This window comes from Ranitomeya imitator, chromosome 1 (assembly GCF_032444005.1).
Source record: "Ranitomeya imitator isolate aRanImi1 chromosome 1, aRanImi1.pri, whole genome shotgun sequence".
In the NCBI taxonomy this organism is placed as follows: domain Eukaryota; kingdom Metazoa; phylum Chordata; class Amphibia; order Anura; family Dendrobatidae; genus Ranitomeya; species Ranitomeya imitator.
In genome coordinates, this window is record NC_091282.1 from 800,285,070 (window position 1) to 800,307,150 (window position 22,081).

Below are 22,081 nucleotides of genomic sequence, written 5' to 3' on the forward strand. Positions count from 1 at the left end.
TCCGATGGGCGGCGTATCCCCTTCATTTCTCCACCTCGTCCGTCCCTGTTTTCCGCAATATTTTAGGGAATAAGAGTATGTGTGCGCCATAGTTGGCGCTTGCGCCATACAGTCTTCGGTGGCGCACGCGCAGTATGCTTTGCCCTTCTGCGGGCAAAGCCGAAAAGCATTACTGCGCATGCGCCCGCGCACTATGTCCTGGATGAATTTCGCTGTGTTGCGGGACATAGTGCGCGGGACGGACAGGGTGGAGAAATGAAGAGGAAACGCCACCCATCGGACCGGTAACAAATCATTTTAATATGCCGCCAATTTGAGGTGACAGGTTCCCTTTAAGGAACCAGTCGTGTTTTTAACCCTAGGATACGGCTTTAAAGAGAGGCACTTAACCCCTATCACTCCATGAAGTACTGGTCCATTATGGAGCAGGACCAGGAGCTGAGCCCGCTGCGCACAGGGCAGGTGCTGGGGTGACATCAGCCAGAGGTGGTGCATAATATACTGTATATAATATGCTGTATATATGGAGCAAGCTCCGATCGCGGCTGTTACCTGCCCCCTATAGTGCAAGCGATCGCAGGTTCAAGTCCCTTACAGGGTTAATTAATAAACAAAAAAAAAATACTGCTAAAAATGTTTAAAAAATAGAATGACAAAATTCCAGTTCCCTTTTCCTCTAATTTAAAAATGAAGAAATTAAATAAAATCTGAAAACTTTCCGTATTCACCAGTGCGACCTGCCAGAATCATTAACCATGAAGGACATGCCACAAGACGCAGCTGTTCTTATTTGTCGCTCTTCAAATTACCCCTAAAAATCAACCAAGAAGCGATGAAAACATGAAAGTCAGATCCTCCCCAGCTACATGGGCCCAAAGTAAGACGTAACAGGGGAAACAATATTTTTTCTAAATAGAAACTTCTAATTTTTTTAAGCTGCCAAAATGAAGAATAAAATACTCCGTGCGATTTCTATCAGCGTTACCGCACTAATCAGAATCAGGACATTATTATACAGACTGGACAGTTATGGATCTGTAATACCGCCTCCTATCACAGAGGTCGCCGTCACATGACGCTTCCTCTGACGCTACACTGCGACGCTCTGCATCATGCAGTCAGGGGGCGGGGCCTCTCGTCTCCTCTCACGTCTCCTCCCCCGGCGGCCATGGCCCTTCCCGGCATTCCCTATGAGCAGCGGCTTCTCATCATGGCGGACCCGCGGGAGAAGGCGCTGCAGGACTACAGGAAGAAGCTGCTGGAGCACAAGGAGATAGACGGCCGCCTGAAGGAGTGTGAGTGGCGGGAGCCGGCGCTGGAGCCCGGCCAGCGGGATGTGGAGCCGGGGCTTCTATCCGGACGTGCCGGCCGAATAGACGCTTTGTCATGCCGGCCTGCAGCGCCAGGTCCGGGGGTCGCTGAGGCCTCTACAGCTGCCGGAGGCGGCCAGTCATACATCTATATACCCCCCGTATATAATATACATGTCACATCTATATACCCCTCATATATAATAATATACGTCACATCTATATACCCCCCGTATATAATATACATGTCACATCTATATACCCCTCATATATAATAATATACATGTCACATCTATATACCCCCCGTATATAATATACATGTCACATCTATATACCCCCCGTATATAATATACATGTCACATCTATATACCCCCCGTATATAATATACATGTCACATCTATATACCCCTCATATATAATAATATACATGTCACATCTATATACCCCCCGTATATAATATACATGTCACATCTATATACCCCCCGTATATAATATACATGTCACATCTATATACCCCTCATATATAATAATATACATGTCACATCTATATACCCCCCGTATATAATATACATGTCACATCTATATACCCCCCGTATATAATATACATGTCACATCTATATACCCCCCGTATATAATATACATGTCACATCTATATACCCCTCATATATAATAATATACATGTCACATCTATATACCCCCCGTATATAATATACATGTCACATCTATATACCCCCCGTATATAATATACATGTCACATCTATATACCCCTCATATATAATAATATACATGTCACATCTATATACCCCCCGTATATAATATACATGTCACATCTATATACCCCCCGTATATAATATACATGTCACATCTATATACCCCTCATATATAATAATATACATGTCACATCTATATACCCCCCGTATATAATATACATGTCACATCTATATACCCCCCGTATATAATATACATGTCACATCTGTATACCCCCCGTATATAATATACATGTCACATCTATATACCCCTCATATATAATAATATACATGTCACATCTATATACCCCCCGTATATAATATACATGTCACATCTATATACCCCCCGTATATAATATACATGTCACATCTATATACCCCCCGTATATAATATACATGTCACATCTATATACCCCCCGTATATAATATACATGTCACATCTATATACCCCCCGTATATAATATACATGTCACATCTATATACCCCCCGTATATAATATACATGTCACATCTATATACCCCTCATATATAATAATATACATGTCACATCTATATACCCCCCGTATATAATATACATGTCACATCTATATACCCCCCGTATATAATATACATGTCACATCTATATACCCCTCATATATAATAATATACATGTCACATCTATATACCCCCCGTATATAATATACATGTCACATCTATATACCCCCCGTATATAATATACATGTCACATCTATATACCCCTCATATATAATAATATACATGTCACATCTATATACCCCCCGTATATAATATACATGTCACATCTATATACCCCCCGTATATAATATACATGTCACATCTATATACCCCCCGTATATAATATACATGTCACATCTATATACCCCTCATATATAATAATATAATATACGTCACATCTATATACCCCCCGTATATAATATACATGTCACATCTGTATACCCCTCATATATAATAATATACGTCACATCTATATACCCCCGTATATAATATACATGTCACATCTATATAACCCCCGTATATAATATACATGTCACATCTATATAACCCCCGTATATAATATACATGTCACATCTATATAACCCCCGTATATAATATACATGTCACATCTATATACCCCTCATATATAATAATATACATGTCACATCTATATACCCCTCATATATAATAATATACATGTCACATCTATATACCCCCCGTATATAATATACATGTCACATCTATATACCCCCCGTATATAATATACATGTCACATCTATATACCCCTCATATATAATAATATACATGTCACATCTATATACCCCCCGTATATAATATACATGTCACATCTATATACCCCCCGTATATAATATACATGTCACATCTATATACCCCTCATATATAATAATATACATGTCACATCTATATACCCCCCATATATAATATACATGTCACATCTATATACCCCTCATATATAATAATATACATGTCACATCTATATACCCCCCGTATATAATATACATGTCACATCTATATACCCCCCGTATATAATATACATGTCACATCTATATACCCCTCATATATAATAATATAATATACGTCACATCTATATGCCCCCCGTATATAATATACATGTCACATCTGTATACCCCTCATATATAATAATATACGTCACATCTATATACCCCCGTATATAATATACATGTCACATCTATATAACCCCCGTATATAATATACATGTCACATCTATATAACCCCCGTATATAATATACATGTCACATCTATATAACCCCCATATATAATATACATGTCACATCTATATACCCCCGTATATAATATACATGTCACATCTATATACCCCCCGTATATAATATACATGTCACATCTATATACCCCTCATATATAATAATATAATATACGTCACATCTATATACCCCCCGTATGTAATATACATGTCACATCTATATACCCCCCGTATATAATATACATGTCACATCTGTATACCCCTCATATATAATAATATACGTCACATCTATATACCCCCGTATATAATATACATGTCACATCTATATACCCCTCATATATAATAATATAATATACGTCACATCTATATACCCCCCGTATATAATATACATGTCACATCTATATACCCCCCGTATATAATATACATGTCACATCTGTATACCCCTCATATATAATAATATACGTCACATCTATATACCCCCGTATATAATATACATGTCACATCTATATAACCCCCGTATATAATATACATGTCACATCTATATACCCCCGTATATAATATACATGTCACATCTATATACCCCCCGTATATAATATACATGTCACATCTATATATCCCACGTATATAATATACATGTCACATCTATATACCCCACGTATATAATATACATGTCACATCTATATACTCCCGTATATAATAGATTCAAGATTCAAAGAAGCTTTATTGGCAGGACCAAATACACATCAGTTTTGCCAAAGCAAGTGTATAGAGGCAATAGGGATAGGGACTGAGGGGATGTTGGGTAGGAGCTGTGGGGGGAGGTGGATGGGGCAGATCCAGGTTGGGGGCTATAGTCCATGGCATAGGGGAGGTGGATGGGGCAGATCCAGGTTGGGGGCTATAGTCCATGGCATAGGGGAGGTGGATGGGGCAGGTTCAGGTTGGGGGCTATAGTCCATGGCATAGGGGAGGTGGATGGGGCAGGTCCATTGTGGGGGCTATAGTCCATGGCATAGGGGAGGTGGATGGGGCAGATCCAGGTTGGGGGCTATAGTCCATGGCATCATAGTTCTCTTTCTCGCAGTCTATGGCATTCGCTCACATACCGCGCTGCTATCTCCACCGCTCTCTCTTCTTCTCCCAGCAAGATATATGTTTTCTCTTCCTCCTTCATGGTGATGAAGTCTGGGAAGAGATGTGAGAGTCTCCTGAAGTGAGTGTCCCTCACTGCTGAGTATTTGGAGCAGTGTAGCAGGAAGTGGGTTTCGTCCTCTATGGCCTCCTGGTCACAGTGTTGGCACAGTCTTTCCTCCCTGGGCTTGTAGCTCTGCCTGTGTCGGCCACATTCGATGGCCAGACTGTGGGCGCTGAGTCTATATCGGCTCAGGATCTGGCGGTCTCTGGGGTCCGGGAGTTTCTCCAGATATGGCGCCAGTCTGTAGTCTCTCTGTAGGCTCCGGTACATGGTCAGTTTCTGTGAGCTGATGTACATGGTCAGTTTCTGTGAGCTGATGTATAATATACATGTCACATCTATATACCCCCCGTATATAATATACACGTCACATCTATATACCCCCCGTATATATAATATACACGTCACATCTATATACCCCCGTATATAATATACATGTCACATCTATATACCCCCGTATATAATATACACGTCACATCTATATACCCCCCGTATATAATATACATGTCACATCTATATACCCCTCATATATAATATAATATACGTCACATCTATATACCCCCCGTATATAATATACACGTCACATCTATATACCCCCCGTATATATAATATACACGTCACATCTATATACCCCCGTATATAATATACATGTCACATCTATATACCCCCGTATATAATATACACGTCACATCTATATACCCCCGTATATAATATACATGTCACACCTATATACCCCTCATATATAATATAATATACGTCACATCTATATACCCCCTTATATAATATACACGTCACATCTATATACCCCCCGTATATAATATACACGTCACATCTATATACCCCCGTATATAATATACATGTCACACCTATATACCCCTCATATATAATATAATATACGTCACATCTATATACCCCCCGTATATAATATACACGTCACATCTATATACCCCCCGTATATAATATACACGTCACACCTATATACCCCTCATATATAATATACTTCACATCTATATACCCCCCGTATATAATATACACGTCACACCTATATACCCCTCATATATAATATACATCACATCTATATACCCCCGTATATAATATACACGTCACATCTATATACCCCCCGTATATAATATACACATCACATCTATATACCCCCGTATATAATATACACGTCACACCTATATACCCCTCATAAATAATAATATAATATACGTCACATCTATATACCCCCGTATATAATATACATGTCACATCTATATACCCCCGTATATAATATACACGTCACATCTATATACCCCTCATATATAATAATATACACGTCACATCTATATACCCCCGTATATAATATACACGTCACATCTATATACCCCCGTATATAATATACATGTCACATCTATATACCCCTCATATATAATAATATACACGTCACATCTATATACCCCGTATATAATATACATGTCACATCTATATACCCCCGTATATAATATACACGTCACATCTATATACCCCCCGTATATAATATACACGTCACATCTATATACCCCTCATATATAATATAATATATGTCACATCTATATACCCCCCGTATATAATATACACGTCACATCTATATACCCCCCGTATATAATATACATGTCACATCTATATACCCCTCATATATAATATAATATACGTCACATCTATATACCCCCCGTATATAATATACACGTCACATCTATATACCCCCCGTATATATAATATACACGTCACATCTATATACCCCCGTATATAATATACATGTCACATCTATATACCCCCGTATATAATATACACGTCACATCTATATACCCCCGTATATAATATACATGTCACACCTATATACCCCTCATATATAATATAATATACGTCACATCTATATACCCCCTTATATAATATACACGTCACATCTATATACCCCCCGTATATAATATACACGTCACATCTATATACCCCCGTATATAATATACATGTCACACCTATATACCCCTCATATATAATATAATATACGTCACATCTATATACCCCCCGTATATAATATACACGTCACATCTATATACCCCCCGTATATAATATACACGTCACACCTATATACCCCTCATATATAATATACTTCACATCTATATACCCCCCGTATATAATATACACGTCACACCTATATACCCCTCATATATAATATACATCACATCTATATACCCCCGTATATAATATACACGTCACATCTATATACCCCCCGTATATAATATACACATCACATCTATATACCCCCGTATATAATATACACGTCACACCTATATACCCCTCATAAATAATAATATAATATACGTCACATCTATATACCCCCGTATATAATATACATGTCACATCTATATACCCCCGTATATAATATACACGTCACATCTATATACCCCTCATATATAATAATATACACGTCACATCTATATACCCCCGTATATAATATACACGTCACATCTATATACCCCCGTATATAATATACATGTCACATCTATATACCCCTCATATATAATAATATACACGTCACATCTATATACCCCGTATATAATATACATGTCACATCTATATACCCCCGTATATAATATACACGTCACATCTATATACCCCCCGTATATAATATACACGTCACATCTATATACCCCTCATATATAATATAATATATGTCACATCTATATACCCCCCGTATATAATATACATGTCACATCTATATACCCCCCGTATATAATATTCACGTCACATCTATATACCCCTCATATATAATAATATACACGTCACATCTATATACCCCCCGTATATAATATGCACGTCACATCTATATACCCCCGTATATAATATGCACGTCACATCTATATACCCCGTATATAATATGCACGTCACATCTATATACCCCCCGTATATAATTTACACATCACATCTATATACCCCCGTATATAATATACACGTCACATCTATATACCCCCCGTATATAATATGCACGTCACATCTATATACCCCCCGTATATAATATGCACGTCACATCTATATACCCCCGTATATAATATACATGTCACACCTATTTACCCCGTATACAATATACATGTCATATCTATATACCCCCCGTATTATAATAGACATGTCACACCTATTTACCCCCCCCCCCCGTATAGAATATACACGTCATGTCTATATAACCCTTAATCATTGGTTTAGTGCCAACCATGGGTAAATCCCTATGTACAAATCCCTAGTTAGACCGCACATGGAGTACTGTGTCCAGTTTTGGGCACCGGTGCTCAGGAAGGATATAATGGAACTAGAGAGAGTACAAAGGAGGGCAACAAAATTAATAAAGGGGATGGGAGAACTACAATACCCAGATAGATTAGCGAAATTAGGATTATTTAGTCTAGAAAAAAGACGACTGAGGGGCGATCTAATAACCATGTATAAGTATATAAGGGGACAATACAAATATCTCGCTGAGGATCTGTTTATACCAAGGAAGGTGACGGGCACAAGGGGGCATTCTTTGCGTCTGGAGGAGAGAAGGTTTTTCCACCAACATAGAAGAGGATTCTTTACTGTTAGGGCAGTGAGAATCTGGAATTGCTTGCCTGAGGAGGTGGTGATGGTGAACTCAGTCGAGGGGTTCAAGAGAGGCCTGGATGTCTTCCTGGAGCAGAACAATATTGTATCATACAATTATTAGGTTCTGTAGAAGGACGTAGATCTGGGTATTTATTATGATGGAATATAGGCTGAACTGGATGGACAAATGTCTTTTTTCGGCCTTACTAACTATGTTACTATGTTACTAAGAAACAAAAAGAGCACAGCGAGGTCAAAAATACTCTGTTGTAAAGAAGTCACAGTAAATGAGAAAGTGCTAGTCAAAAAATGAAAAATATAAAGGGTATTTAGTTAATACGTTTTTTTGCCAAAAAATGTATATTAACCCCTTTCTGACCTCGGACGGGATAGTACGTCCGAGGTCAGAAGCCCCGCTTTGATGCGGGCTCCGGCGGTGAGCCCGCACCAAAGCCGGGACATGTCAGCTGTTTTGAACAGCTGACATGTGCCCGTAATAGGCGCGGGCAGAATCGCGATCTGCCCGCACCTATTAACTAGTTAAATGCCGCTGTCAAACGCAGACAGCGGCATTTAACTACCGCATCCGGCCGGGCGGCCGGAAATGACGTCATCGCCGACCCCCGTCACATGATCGGGGGTCGGCGATGCGTCTCCATTGTAACCATAGAGGTCCTTGAGACCTCTATGGTTACTGATCGCCGGTGGCTGTGAGCGCCACACTGTGGTCGGCGCTCACAGCACACCTCCATTTCTGCTACATAGCAGCGATCAGCAGATCGCTGCTATGTAGCAGAGGCGATCGGGTTGTGCCTGCTTCTAGCCTCCCATGGAGGGTATTGAAGCATGGCAAAAGTGAAAAAAAAAAGTTTAAAAAAATGTTAAAAAATAAAAAAAATATAAAAGTTTAAATCACCCCCCTTTCGCCCCAATCAAAATAAATCCATAAAAAAAATATCAAATCTACACATTTGGTATCGCCGCGCTCAGAATCGCCCGATCTATCAATTAAAAAAAAGCATTAACATGATCGCTAAACAGCGTAGCGGGAAAAAAAATTAGAAATGCCAGAATTACGTTTTTTTGGTCGCCGCGACATTGCATTAAAATGCAATAACGGGCGATCAAAAGAACGTATCTGCACCGAAATGCTATCATTAAAAACGTCATCTCGGCACGCAAAAAATAAGCCCTCAACCGACCCCAGATCACGAAAAATGGAGACGCTACGAGTATCAGAAAATGGCGCAAATTTATTTATTTTTTTTGCAAAGTTTGGATTTTTTTTTCACTACTTCGATAAAAAATAACCTAGTGATGTTTGGTGTCTATGAACTCGTAATGACCTGGAGAATCATATTGTCAGGTCAATTTTAGCATTTAGTGAACCTAGCAAAAAAGCCAAACAAAAACAAGTGTGGGATTGCACTTTTTTTGCAATTTCACCGCACTTGGAATTTTTTTCCCGTTTTCTAGTACACAACATGCTAAAACCAATGATGTCGTTCAAAAGTACAACTCGTCCCGCAAAAAATAAGCCCTCACATGGCCAAATTGACGGAAAAATAAAAAAGTTATGGCTCTGGGAAGGAGGGGAGCGAAAAACGAACACGGAAAAGCAAAAAATCCCAAGGTCGTGAAGGGGTTAAACTGCTCCACCAATCGCCAAGGTATACCCATAATAGAGCAGTCCTATCTAATGTATATAATCCCTATCTGATGTATTAAAAACCTGATCATAATGTGTGTGTGTTTTTTGGTTCTACATGGGTAATACTTGTCTGCCAATTTGTGAGTCTTTGCTTTTGCGCTCTTTGTCCTATAATATTTAGCCTTACATAAAACAGAGGAAAAAGCAATTTATTATTTCCCTCTGTCATTTATTAGATCACCCCCACCGCCCATTAAAGGAGCGATGGTTTTACCTCTATAGTTGGCACTGTTTCATCTGTTTTTATTATATGCTATGTTTTACACTTAATCCTGTATTTTTTATAGTAAGGGAACAGTTAAAGGAACTTACTAAGCAGTATGAGAAATCTGAAAATGACCTGAAGGCTCTTCAGAGTGTGGGGCAGGTAAGGATTTGCTGCCATATGTGATGTCTCGGTGTTTGTTTTTCTGCTCGAGAGTCCAGTGGGTGATCATAGTCTGTGGGGGTACACATACACAAATTCAATTACTGACATGGACCGCCCAGTGAACTCTATTAAACGCTATATGATCCTTCTTTGCTCTCTGGATCAGCTGCCATCGTGTGAGAGATTCTGTAATGCAGACGTGGCTTTTGTTTTGCTACATGCAAAGATCTCTGCACTGCAGAACATCGTTTCTTCCAGGACTGACACTTGTGGGTGCGGAGAATCACAAACAATGATAGTTTCTTGTTCACCTTGCGGAAAAAAATGCCATTTTCAGATTTCTATATGAATAACAATAATGGTTGTTTCCATTTATCTTCAGATTGTTGGGGAAGTTCTTAAGCAGCTCACAGAAGAAAAATGTAAGTATTGTTTTAGGATTCTTTTGGAGCAGATCGTTTTCTTCTCTGGGTACAGCTCATTTGATTCTTGTTGATGATTCGGTTACAAGCCGTGCAGAAGTCAACGTGATATAATGACGGGATAGAGCAATTTCCGCGTTTGTACAGGCTCACTAACTTTAGTTTTGCTTAAACGTTCTAATTTCTGTTTCATGCAATCTATAAATGTCAGATATTACATTTGATCTCGGTTATTTGTTTCCAGTCATTGTCAAAGCTACAAATGGGCCAAGATATGTTGTAGGCTGTCGTCGACAGGTAAGTCTCTCACTAGTTAAGTCTTGTATTAGCTTTATTAGCGCAGGTGCAGACTATGTTCTCCATCAGAACTGGTCCAATTATGCTAATCTTAGTGGAATCTTGTTTCTTTTTTTGTTTTGTTTTTTTCTCTGATGCGATGAACTAAAAATTTCTGCATTGTCTGTCTGTGAAAATCAGACTGCCCTCGGATATCGTCTGTGCTGTCCGGTGTTTCCCGTGGGCCCATAGACATGACTGGTTGAGTGCCATGTTATTATCGGAGACAGATTCATGCTGCAATTTTTTTTTTCCAGTCGCCCATGACAGCACCAACAAGAGAGGGGATCTGCCCTTCAAGGACAGGAAATCTTCAAGATAAAGAGTAGCTCCTCTCTCCGCATCAGTAACTTCCTGTTCTTTGATAGGGGAACCTTCAGTCCTGCATGATGGCAGAAGAAAGACAGATACAGGTTTCCAGACCTGGGCAGGGCATTGTCTCTGCTGCGGTCGGCATCGGGATTGCTGGAAGTGTTGCTGGGGTGGGGGGGCTTATGGGGTCTAGGACGGAATTCTTCGGTGCTATCACCGCATGGTAAGATGGCAGCCACGTGTCCCGGCACGGTCACGAAGCGCTGCCGGTAACCGCATTTCGCACTTTGATGATGTGGCCGGGACCTTTCACCCGGGGCACTTTCAGGGGCGGATAGCCGAAGCTGCAGGAGCGCCGGCCGGCAGATCCCCTGCAGTACAGTACTTAAAGGTGGATTGCCTTCCAAGCAGGGGCACCAGTGCAGATATGGATGCACTGCAGCCCTCTCCACAGCAGCCACAGCGACCCCAGCGTCAGATGCGTCCCTAGGATAGGTGCACCGGGCGATCCAGCGGGGCACGCAGGTCTAAGGACTTCAGGACAAGTCGGCACAGCTCTGTCAGAGCGGAGGATTCCGCGGTCTTTAGTCGAGACCTTTCTAATGACATTCTGCCTCCTGTTCCGGTACCCTTCAATTTCCTCTGGGTGGTGAGTGAACTACGAGAATGCCATTTTAATAATGCAAATCTCTCTCCCTATCTCCTTCTCTGTCCTCTTGCTTTACTAGTAGGATCCACGTAGAAATGCGCAGGGAAATTGAAGCACTGAGCCTGTGCTAGATCAGGATCTATATAGTACATGGCACGGCTTCTTGGGCCAATCATGTATTAATGACACAATCACAAATGAGACCCCAGATTTCTCATCCACCTTAAAATCTCTCGTCTGGACGGAGGGAGAAAATTCATTAAGATCCTGGTCTCTCAGAGGAAGCACCCCACAGAGACAGGGTTAAAACATCTCCCACGTCATTGGCTATAGACTCGGGCTAGGAGGTTCTACAGGATTGTTCATAGTCATCTTTATCGGAGCGGGCTATTGCTTCCCCCTTGAGGAAGTGGACAATTTAGTCAAAGCCGTGATGTCCACAATGGGTCCAGTTGACCAAAAGTCCAAAAAATGTGTCCAGGATGTAATGTTTGGGACTTTGGACCGAAAGAAGCGTTGATCCTTCACTGTTAATGAGAAAGTGTTTGGTCTCATTAGTAAAGAATGGGAAAGGCCAGACAAGAAGGGCCCTCTGCCATCCTCCTATAAAAAGGAAGCACGCTATGAGGAAGAGGCTAAGTCATCCTGGAATAAAACGCCAAAAGTGGATATCCAAAGCCTCAAGGAGATCATCCCTTCCCTCTGAGGATGCAGGCGTACTGAGAGATCCCCTTGATAGAAAGATTGTCACCTTTCTCAAGGCTACCTGGGAGTCATCAGCTGGCGCTCTGTGGCCAGCCTTGCGGCCACCTGTACAGCGAGGTCTCTGATGATCTGGCTGAGTAGGTTGGAAGACCAGCTGAGGGAAAATTCACCCAGAGACTCCATTCTGGCCACACTCCCAGTAATCAAGGGAGCTGCGGCCTTCTTATCGGACGACTCGGCCAGACTAGCCACAAGATGTGCTACATTATCCAACACAGGCCGGAGAGCAGCCTGGTTAAAAGGCTGCCCGGGGGATGTGCAAGCAAAAGGGAAACTGTTCTCTCCCTTGTGAAGGTCGGTATTTATTCGCTTCAGCTGTGGATGACATCCTGGAAAAAGCTGCAGATAAGAAAACTTCCTTTCTCGTCCTTCTGGCAGTTTTTTCAAAAGAAATAATTCAGGAGAAGGAGACTGACCGCGGAACACAGTAGATGGGATGACCGACTGTGGAAAGGCAAGGGGTGCTTGTTTGGAAATCCTTCCCAGGATAGTAGGAAACCCTCCAAATGACTCTGTACCCCAGGTGGGAGGAAGACTCTCCTTTTTCTTTCCAGCCTGGGAGAAAATTTCCTCCAGCACTTGGATTCTCAGCCTGGTAAGATCAGGATTAAGGCTGGAGTTCCTGAGAGAACCAATGACCACACGGACATCCATCTCGGGAGAAAGTAGCCCTGGAATCAGAGGTACTAAGCCTAGAAAAGAAGCAGGAAGGTCCATCAGGAGAGAAAGGGAAAATACTACGTACTACTACAGCGGCATTTAACTCGCGCTTCTGACCATCGGGCCGGATATCCACCCACCGGTGATCGTGGGTCACTGGTGGGTTGGCATGACAACCAGAGATCTCCTGGAGACCTCTATGGTTATGAGTGCCGGATTGCTAGGAGCGCCGACCATCGCCTGTATGTAGCACAGCCAATCGGGTTATGGCCGCTTCTAGGCTTCGCCCCATTCAAAATAAAACAATTAAAAAATCAAATATATAAATAATTGGGCGATTCTGAATTTGGCAATTCCAATCTATCAATAAAAAAAGATTAACCTGATCGCTAAATGGCGTAGCGCGAAAAAAATAAACGTCAGAATTACAGGGTTTTTTTTCGCTGTCACATTGCATTAAGATGCAATAATGGGTGATCAAAGGATTGTATCTGCACCAAAATGGTATCATTAAGTCTGCTCGGCATGCATAAATTAAGCCCTCATCCAACCTGAGATCACGAAAAATGGAGACTCTACGGGTCTCGGAAAATGGCTAAAAAAATTTTTTTATTTATTTATTTTTGTCACATCTTAGATAACAAAAGAACCTAGACATGTTTGGTGCCTATGAACTCGTAATGACCTAAAGAATCATAATGGCAGGTCAGTTTCAGCATTTAGTGAACCTAGTAAAAAAAGCCAAACAAAAAACAAGTGTGGGATTGAACTTTTTTGCAATTTCACCGCTATTTGAATTTTTCCTGTTTTTCAGTACACAATATGTTAAAACCAATGGTCTAGTTCAAAAGTACAACTCGTCCCGCAAAAAACAAACCCTCACGTGGCCATGTTGACTGAAAAGTAAAGTTATGGCCCTGGGAAGAAGGGGTGCAAAAAAACGAAAACGCAAAAACAAAAGCTCCAGTCATGAAGAGGTTAGACCCACAAAGAACACAGATCTTTCTAGGGCTCTTAATCGACTCATGCCGCCAGAAGTGTCTCCTCCCTGATCAAAAGGAAAGATTATTCAGTCTCCTCCAGATCAATACAAGATCCGGTGATGTCCCTCAGGAACGATATGTCCCTCCTCTGTTCCCTCACCTCCTTTGTCCTGGCAGTGAAATGGGTCATGGAAGTTGCAGTGGCACGTGTTGGAAAGCCACCGTTCCTTATGGGGGGTTATCTGGAACGTACACTGACACAGCCTCTGGAAGAAATACTCTCACTCCACTGGTGGTTAGAAATAGAAACCTTCGGTAGGGCGTCCCTTGACATCACCAGGGAAGTCACCACAGACGCCAGTCCCCAGGGGTGGGGAGCTCATCTGGACAACCATCTGTTCCAAGGAATGCGGAAAAGCAAGGCTCCTCAAACATGTGGGAGCTCTTGGCAGTAGAGAATGCATTAGTCTCCTACCCTTCCTACGAGGCCACCATGTAAAGATCCTTTCAGGCAACCAAGTCAGTCGCATACCTGAATTATCAGGTGCACACGTTCCCGATCCCTAATGCACATTACCAAATGGATTTTCAGTCTCGCAGAGGAGAACATCCTTTCATTATCCGCTCTTCACATCAGAGGGAAGGACAACATCACGGCAGATTTTTTTGAGCAGCAAACCTCTGCTATAGGGTGAAAGGTCCCTGAAAACCTCAGTATTCAGGCAGATAGTGTCCGGAGATCGACATTTTTGCTACTCAGCAGAACAACAAGGTAGAAAGGTTCTGCTCCCTGGACCCAAAAGTAAATCCTCAAGCAGTAGACTCCTTTCGGATCAGATGAGACTTGACTATGGCCTACGCCTTTCCCCCAATTTGTCAGATTACAGCGGTTCTCAGAAAGATCAGACAGGACAGGGCAAGAGTATTGCTCATAGCCCCCTTTTGACCCAAGAGACCTTTGGTCTTTTGGCTAAGAGACGTGTCAGTCACGTAACCATTGGTCCTTCCACAGATCCAAGACCTTCTAGCTCAGGTGCCCATGTTCCATCCTCAGGTGACTGGGCTGCACTTAATAGCCTGGAACTTGAGAGGTCAGTGCTCTAAAATAAAGGTTTTTCTCCTAACCTGGTCTCTACCTTGCTTGGTAGCAGGAAACCAATCACTACAAAAATTTATGGTAGAACTTGGAAAAAATTTCTGTCATCCACAGGATGTACGTTGAGAGGAAGGGTGCCCCTAAGAGAAATCCTGGAGTTCCTTCACAAGGGGCATGAACAAGGCCTGGTTGTTAGTCCCTTAAATGTCCAGATATCGACCTTGGGTGCTCTATATAATTACAACCTCGCGAGTTATCAGTGGGTGGTCAGGTTTAAGGCATGTGATGGGTTCAGTCCAGGCCCAGTTAGCCAGGGCTCCTCCATGGGATTTAAACTTGGTTCTGAATGCTTTAACAGAAGCCCCCTTTGAGCCTATGAGTGCAGGGTCCATACAATCGATTACCCTGAAGACTATGCTATTAGTAGCCCTAACATTAGCTCGTAGGGTGAGTGATATACAGGCTTTGTAAGCAGACCCCCTCCTTTACCCTGGTTATGGACGATAGCGTAGTCTTAAAACCTGTCCCTGCCTAATTGCCTAAAGTAGTATCTAAGTTCCATAGGTCACAGGAGATATCTATGCCATCCTTCTGCCCTGACCCTAAGGTAAGGAAGAGAAGCTTCACACCTTGGATATTAGGAGGTGTCTCCTTCACTATTTATCGGTGACAAGACCTTGGAGGAAGGATAGGGCTCTTTATATCTCCTTTCAGGGCTCTAGGAAAAGAATGAGTCGAAGGGTACCCTATCCAGGTGGATAAGAGAGGCTATCAAATTGGCCTATACAGGCGCAGGAAGACCAGTCCTTAAAGGCACACCCTACGAGAGCGATGGCACCATCTTGGGCAGAAAGAGCAGATGTGTCCATTGAGCAGATCTGTAGGGCAGCTAAGTGGTTGTCACCTTCCACCTTTTATAGCCAGTATAGACTGGATCTTTCTGCCTCTTCTGATCTCGCGTTTGGGCAGAGGGTTCTGCAAGCTGTGGTCCTTCCCTAAATGAGTAATTCTCTGTAATTCTCTCATTGGTGCTGTCATGGGTGTCTGGAAAACATGTATATTACCTACCGGTAGTGTGTTCTTACCGAACCCATGACAGCATCCTTATATTCCCTCCTGTTACCAAGTTCATCACCTTCTGGTTGGTGGGTTATTGTATATAGAACATCACTTATGGTTGTGGTTAGAAATAGTTGGTATAAAGATATGTGTACACTAACTCAGAGGCCCTCTCATGCTCTGTAATCCACTGATGTAAAGGGAGGAGCCACCGTTTTTCTCGAGTTTCCTGTCCATGAAAGGTGGAACCCCTCTCTCGTTGGTTCTGTCATGGGTTCCGTAAAAGCACATTAAGGTACCGTCACACTAAGCGACGCTGCAGCGATACCGACAACGATCCGGATCGCTGCAGCGTCGCTGTTTGGTCGCTGGAGAGCTGTCACACAGACAGCTCTCCAGCGACCAACTATGCCAGTAACTAGGGTAAACATCGGGTTACTAAGCGCAGGGCCGCGCTTAGTAACCCGATGTTTACCCTGGTTACCAGCGTAAAAGTAAAAAAAAAAAAACAAACACTACATACTTACCTTCCGCTGTCTGTCCCTCGGACGTCACCGCTCTGCTTTCCGGCCGCTGTGCTTACACAGGGCAGAGAAGCAGAGCGCCGAGGGACAGACAGCGGAAGGTAAGTATGTAGTGTTTGTTTGTTTTTTTACTTTTACGCTGGTAACCAGGGTAAACATCGGGTTACTAAGCGTGGCCCTGCGCTTAGTAACCCGATGTTTACCCTGGTTACCAGCGAAGATATCGCTGAATCGGCGTCGCACATGCCGATTCAGCGATGTCAGCAGGAAGTCCAGTGACGAAATAAAGTGCTGGACTTTCTGCAGCGACCAACGACATCACAGCAGGATTCTGATCGCTGCTGTGTCAAACTGAACGATATCGCTAGCCAGGACGCTGCAACGTCATGGATCGCTAGCGATATCGTTTAGTGTAACGGTACCTTTAGCGGTAAGTAATATACGTGTGTTTTTGTTCCACTCTGTCCAAGGAGAAAATCGGACATGTTCACGTTCTCATTACATAACATTGCTCCAAGTATGATTTGAAGTTTTCATGCAGCACACTCGTGCCGAGACTACAGTCTTCTTTACGAGCCTTAGCAATAATAGTGGGGATGTGCCGGTGTTTGCTAAGGATGTTAACCCTAATTTTTTTCTCTTTTAATGCAGCTGGACAAAAGCAAACTGAAGCCGGGAACAAGAGTAGCGTTAGATATGACAACGCTCACTATTATGCGGTAAGGGCTTAAAGTATCTCATTGAACATGGTTTCTGATCTGAAGGCAACATATTATTTAGCAGGAGGAGCTGAGCTGATTGTATTTTTTTGTGAGAAATTACTTGGTATTGTGTTTTGTTTTTTTTCAAATGTAAATACAAGCTCTATGCTTAGGAGTCCAGTAGGTGGTTCTATTGTGATTGACGGCTGTCCGTGCATGACTACACAGTGAACTAGCTTTTAATGACTGAATGGGTCCTCCCTCTGGACTCTTGACCACTGAATATATAAAATGTAAAACAATTTTGAGCCTCTTCCCGTAAACTTTATATCAATCTGCTCTGCTTGTTCTGCTGGATAACTTCCTGCCTGCCGATACAACATGATGGGTTCTCAATAGAGAAGTGAGGCATTTCTCACTATGGCCTCCAAACCTTGTTTATTACACCGAGTGGAGAAATGCTTTACTCTACATTTGGGGAAGCTGCACATTTCAATAATCGTTTCTTTTACAAGTTCTGCCCTAAAATATTCGGACTCCTCCTTCCGTTTGCCTTAATACAAGAACTGCCTTTTTGTCTCTCCTGCCCTTAGTTACTTGCCTCGAGAGGTGGATCCACTTGTGTATAATATGTCTCATGAGGATCCAGGAAATGTGTCGTATTCTGAAATTGGAGGTCTTTCCGAGCAGATCCGAGAGCTCAGGGAGGTGTGTGAGTTATTACATAGATATATACATATTTGTACATATGAATAGTGAGTTATTTAATTTGTTCTCATCAACCCTCTCATTGATCAGGTCATTGAGCTCCCACTCACTAATCCAGAGCTCTTCCAGCGTGTAGGAATAATCCCTCCTAAAGGCTGCCTCCTCTACGGCCCCCCGGGTATGTGTACAGTGACTTTAGTTTACCAGGTTTTGGGCAATAGCTGCATTTTATAGGATAGTCTTGAACTCTGAAGCATTGGTCCAGCGCTCCTCACTACTGCTTCTGATAGTGTAATGTCTGTGTTAGTGGTTGGCACGATTGACAGGTACCCATCACCCATCCCAGTCTTTGCAATAGGGCACATTCACAGTGTGTGCCAATGGGGCAGCATACATGTAGGTATGTGTGATCGCCATGATATCTCTTCCTGATGTAGACGTGAGAGAAGTTGTCTGAGATAATCTTTTAATAATTCTAGAACTACGGTTGCATGAGTTAAAGCGGAATTGATTCCTCAAACCCCCGCCTCCCAAAAAAAAGCCTTGTATTGAAGGTTCAATAGTTGTTAGTACTGATAGCATCTCCTGCTGTTGTCTGATATCATGTCCCACTGTTTTCTGCTCCAGGTACTGGAAAAACACTCCTGGCCCGAGCTGTTGCCAGTCAGCTGGACTGTAATTTCTTGAAGGTACGTATAATGGCACATACATTCATGGTTTAGCACCATATTACTCATTAGTAGATACAGAAGAATCTAATTCCAGCTAAAAATGACATTAAAAGGAATTAATAATAGTCATGCTGCCAGAACCACGGGCGACACCAGTCATACACCAGCTGTGTGATTACAACCAGGCATGTTTTTCTCTGAATACCATGAGAAAACAGTTTGCCAGCCGGGGACTGTAATGAGACCTGACTAGTCTGGTGCGGGCTCGGGCCGCTTTCCATGCCCCACTCACAAGAACTGTCAATCAACTGAAGCAGAGAGAAGCCGGACAAGTCAACTTTCCAAACTCTGCGGCGTTTCTGCCTGGCTGCAGTCTCACAGGCTGTGATGCTCCTGGGGTTCGGGCAGCATGAATGCCCTTTAATGACAAATGCCCTTTAATGTTGTTCTTGCTTGCTAATCTATTTACAACAATGTCCAACTAATGGCTGATAAAGCATCAAAGTATTAATCACACTTATTATTTTTTCTCCTTTTAGGTTGTGTCTAGTTCTATTGTAGATAAATACATTGGTGAAAGTGCTCGGCTCATCAGAGAAATGTTCAACTACGCCAGGGACCACCAGCCATGTATTATCTTCATGGATGAAATCGATGCCATAGGTGAGAAGGCTCGGTATAATCGGGGCCACATATGAGATGGGTAAATGGGTTATGACTGCTCCTATCATTAAGGGAGTAACCTACACTCCAATGATCTGGGTATGTTCAGGAACATCACATCTCCTAGCATTTTCTTCTGGTCTGATCTCTAGGTGGTCGGCGGTTTTCTGAGGGCACTTCAGCAGATCGTGAGATTCAGAGAACTCTAATGGAGGTACACCGTACTAAACATCGGGGGGGAGGGGATTCAATTCAAGCACTTTGAGGGGGGAAACCATGAGCCGCCATGTATTTGACACACCGTTTATTTTTGCCAGTTGTTGAATCAAATGGATGGGTTTGATACTCTGCACAGAGTGAAAATGATCATGGCCACTAACAGACCAGACACGTTGGACCCGGCCTTGTTACGCCCGGGTAGACTTGACCGTAAAATTCGTAAGTTTTGGGGTTTGATTGTAAAGGTCAATTTCTCATTAAAAAAAATTTATATATATATATATATACATACATACATACATACATACATACATACATACATACATACATACATACATACACACATATATATATATATATATATATATATATATATATATATATTTTTTTTTTTATTATTATTAATATATATATATTATTATTATTATTATTATTATTATATATTTTTTTTTTTTTTTTTCTTTTAATGTTTTGCAGATATTGAACTGCCCAATGAGCAAGCCAGGCTAGATATTCTGAAGATTCACGCAGGTCCCATCACCAAGCATGGAGAAATAGGTAACTAGATCTTGAAACAAGATAATGAAAGTGTTAATTACGCTCCAGCGCCGCTTCTGCAATGAAACTCTTGTCTGTCAGTCATGTGCATCGTGATTGGCTGCAGCAGTGATTGGGAGCGTCATCCATTCCAGTACTGACTGGATTGGATTAAAGGCGTAATTGATGAGCGTGCTCCCTGCTTTTGGGCAAGACTTTCTCAAATCAAGAAAAAAAAAAACATTTTAAAGGTTTAATATCGCCTAGATTTATTATTAAAGGAGTTGGCCTCTATTTTATAGCCATCAATAAAAAAAAAAGTAATGGCCAACCTCTTCAAGCTTGTTGTGGCAGAAGCACATGGCTTTACTGTGTTTTTTATTGTAGACTATGAAGCTATTGTGAAGCTTTCCGATGGGTTTAATGGAGCAGATTTGAGGAATGTCTGCACTGAAGCTGGTAAGTAGCCACAGTAGTTAAGGGTTAATTTGTCTCATTGTATTGTATTAATAATAATCTTTATATAACGCCAAATATTCCGCAGTGCTTTACACTTAAACAGTTTCAAACACAACAGTCATAAGTAACAGCGTATTACATTGTATTGCATTGGATATGTAGTGAGCGTTTCCTTCTGTTCTGTATCACAGGGATGTTTGCCATTCGGGCAGATCACGATTATGTCGTCCAGGAGGATTTCATGAAGGCGGTCAGGAAAGTTGCCGATTCCAAGAAACTGGAGTCTAAATTAGATTATAAACCTGTCTAATGTAAAACAAAGACTGCATGGGTGATATGTGATTTACTAGAGGCTCTCCCGATCCTCAAGGGTATGGTTGTGTCTATTAAAGTACATACAACATCGTCAGAATTTAGTAGTTCGATAATTTCCGGAAGAAGTCTGCTACGCAAAAGGGATCTATCATAATACAATATTCTCTGCAGTTCTCGCACTGCAAAGAAAAAACAAAACTTGCTTGTATGATAAGTGAAGACTGAGGGGAAGAAACAACTTAGCAGATTTTAAGAGCGTTACTGTGTTTCATAAAATATTTTATATCAATTGACTTTTGTCCTTTTCTTTCCAAGGTGAATAAACCATGTTTAAATCGGA

At 41.7% G+C, this 22,081-nt stretch overlaps 1 protein-coding gene across 1 annotated transcript; it reads left to right on the plus strand.

Moving 5' to 3' along the window:
• Window positions 1–1,130: 1,130 nt before the first annotated feature.
• On the plus strand, window positions 1,131–22,081 carry PSMC6 (proteasome 26S subunit, ATPase 6). The gene is made up of 14 exons (XM_069738458.1): window positions 1,131–1,295; window positions 10,580–10,659; window positions 11,045–11,084; window positions 11,329–11,381; window positions 18,120–18,187; window positions 18,763–18,877; window positions 18,968–19,055; window positions 19,505–19,566; window positions 20,088–20,211; window positions 20,364–20,425; window positions 20,529–20,649; window positions 20,908–20,988; window positions 21,355–21,426; window positions 21,618–22,081. The coding sequence occupies exons 1-14, from the start codon at window positions 1,169–1,171 to the stop codon at window positions 21,734–21,736; spliced, it is 1,212 nt and encodes a 403-aa protein (XP_069594559.1). The 5' UTR covers window positions 1,131–1,168; the 3' UTR covers window positions 21,737–22,081.

Bases quoted from the DNA above. Each gene is read 5' to 3' on its own strand.
- PSMC6 (XM_069738458.1), top strand. From the start codon at position 1,169: ATGGCCCTTCCCGGCATTCCCTATGAGCAGCGGCTTCTCATCATGGCG. The intron at 10,660-11,044 runs GTAAGGATTTGC...ATTTATCTTCAG, and splicing joins CTCTTCAGAGTGTGGGGCAG to ATTGTTGGGGAAGTTCTTAA. The intron at 18,188-18,762 runs GTAAGGGCTTAA...TCCTGCCCTTAG, and splicing joins ACAACGCTCACTATTATGCG to TTACTTGCCTCGAGAGGTGG.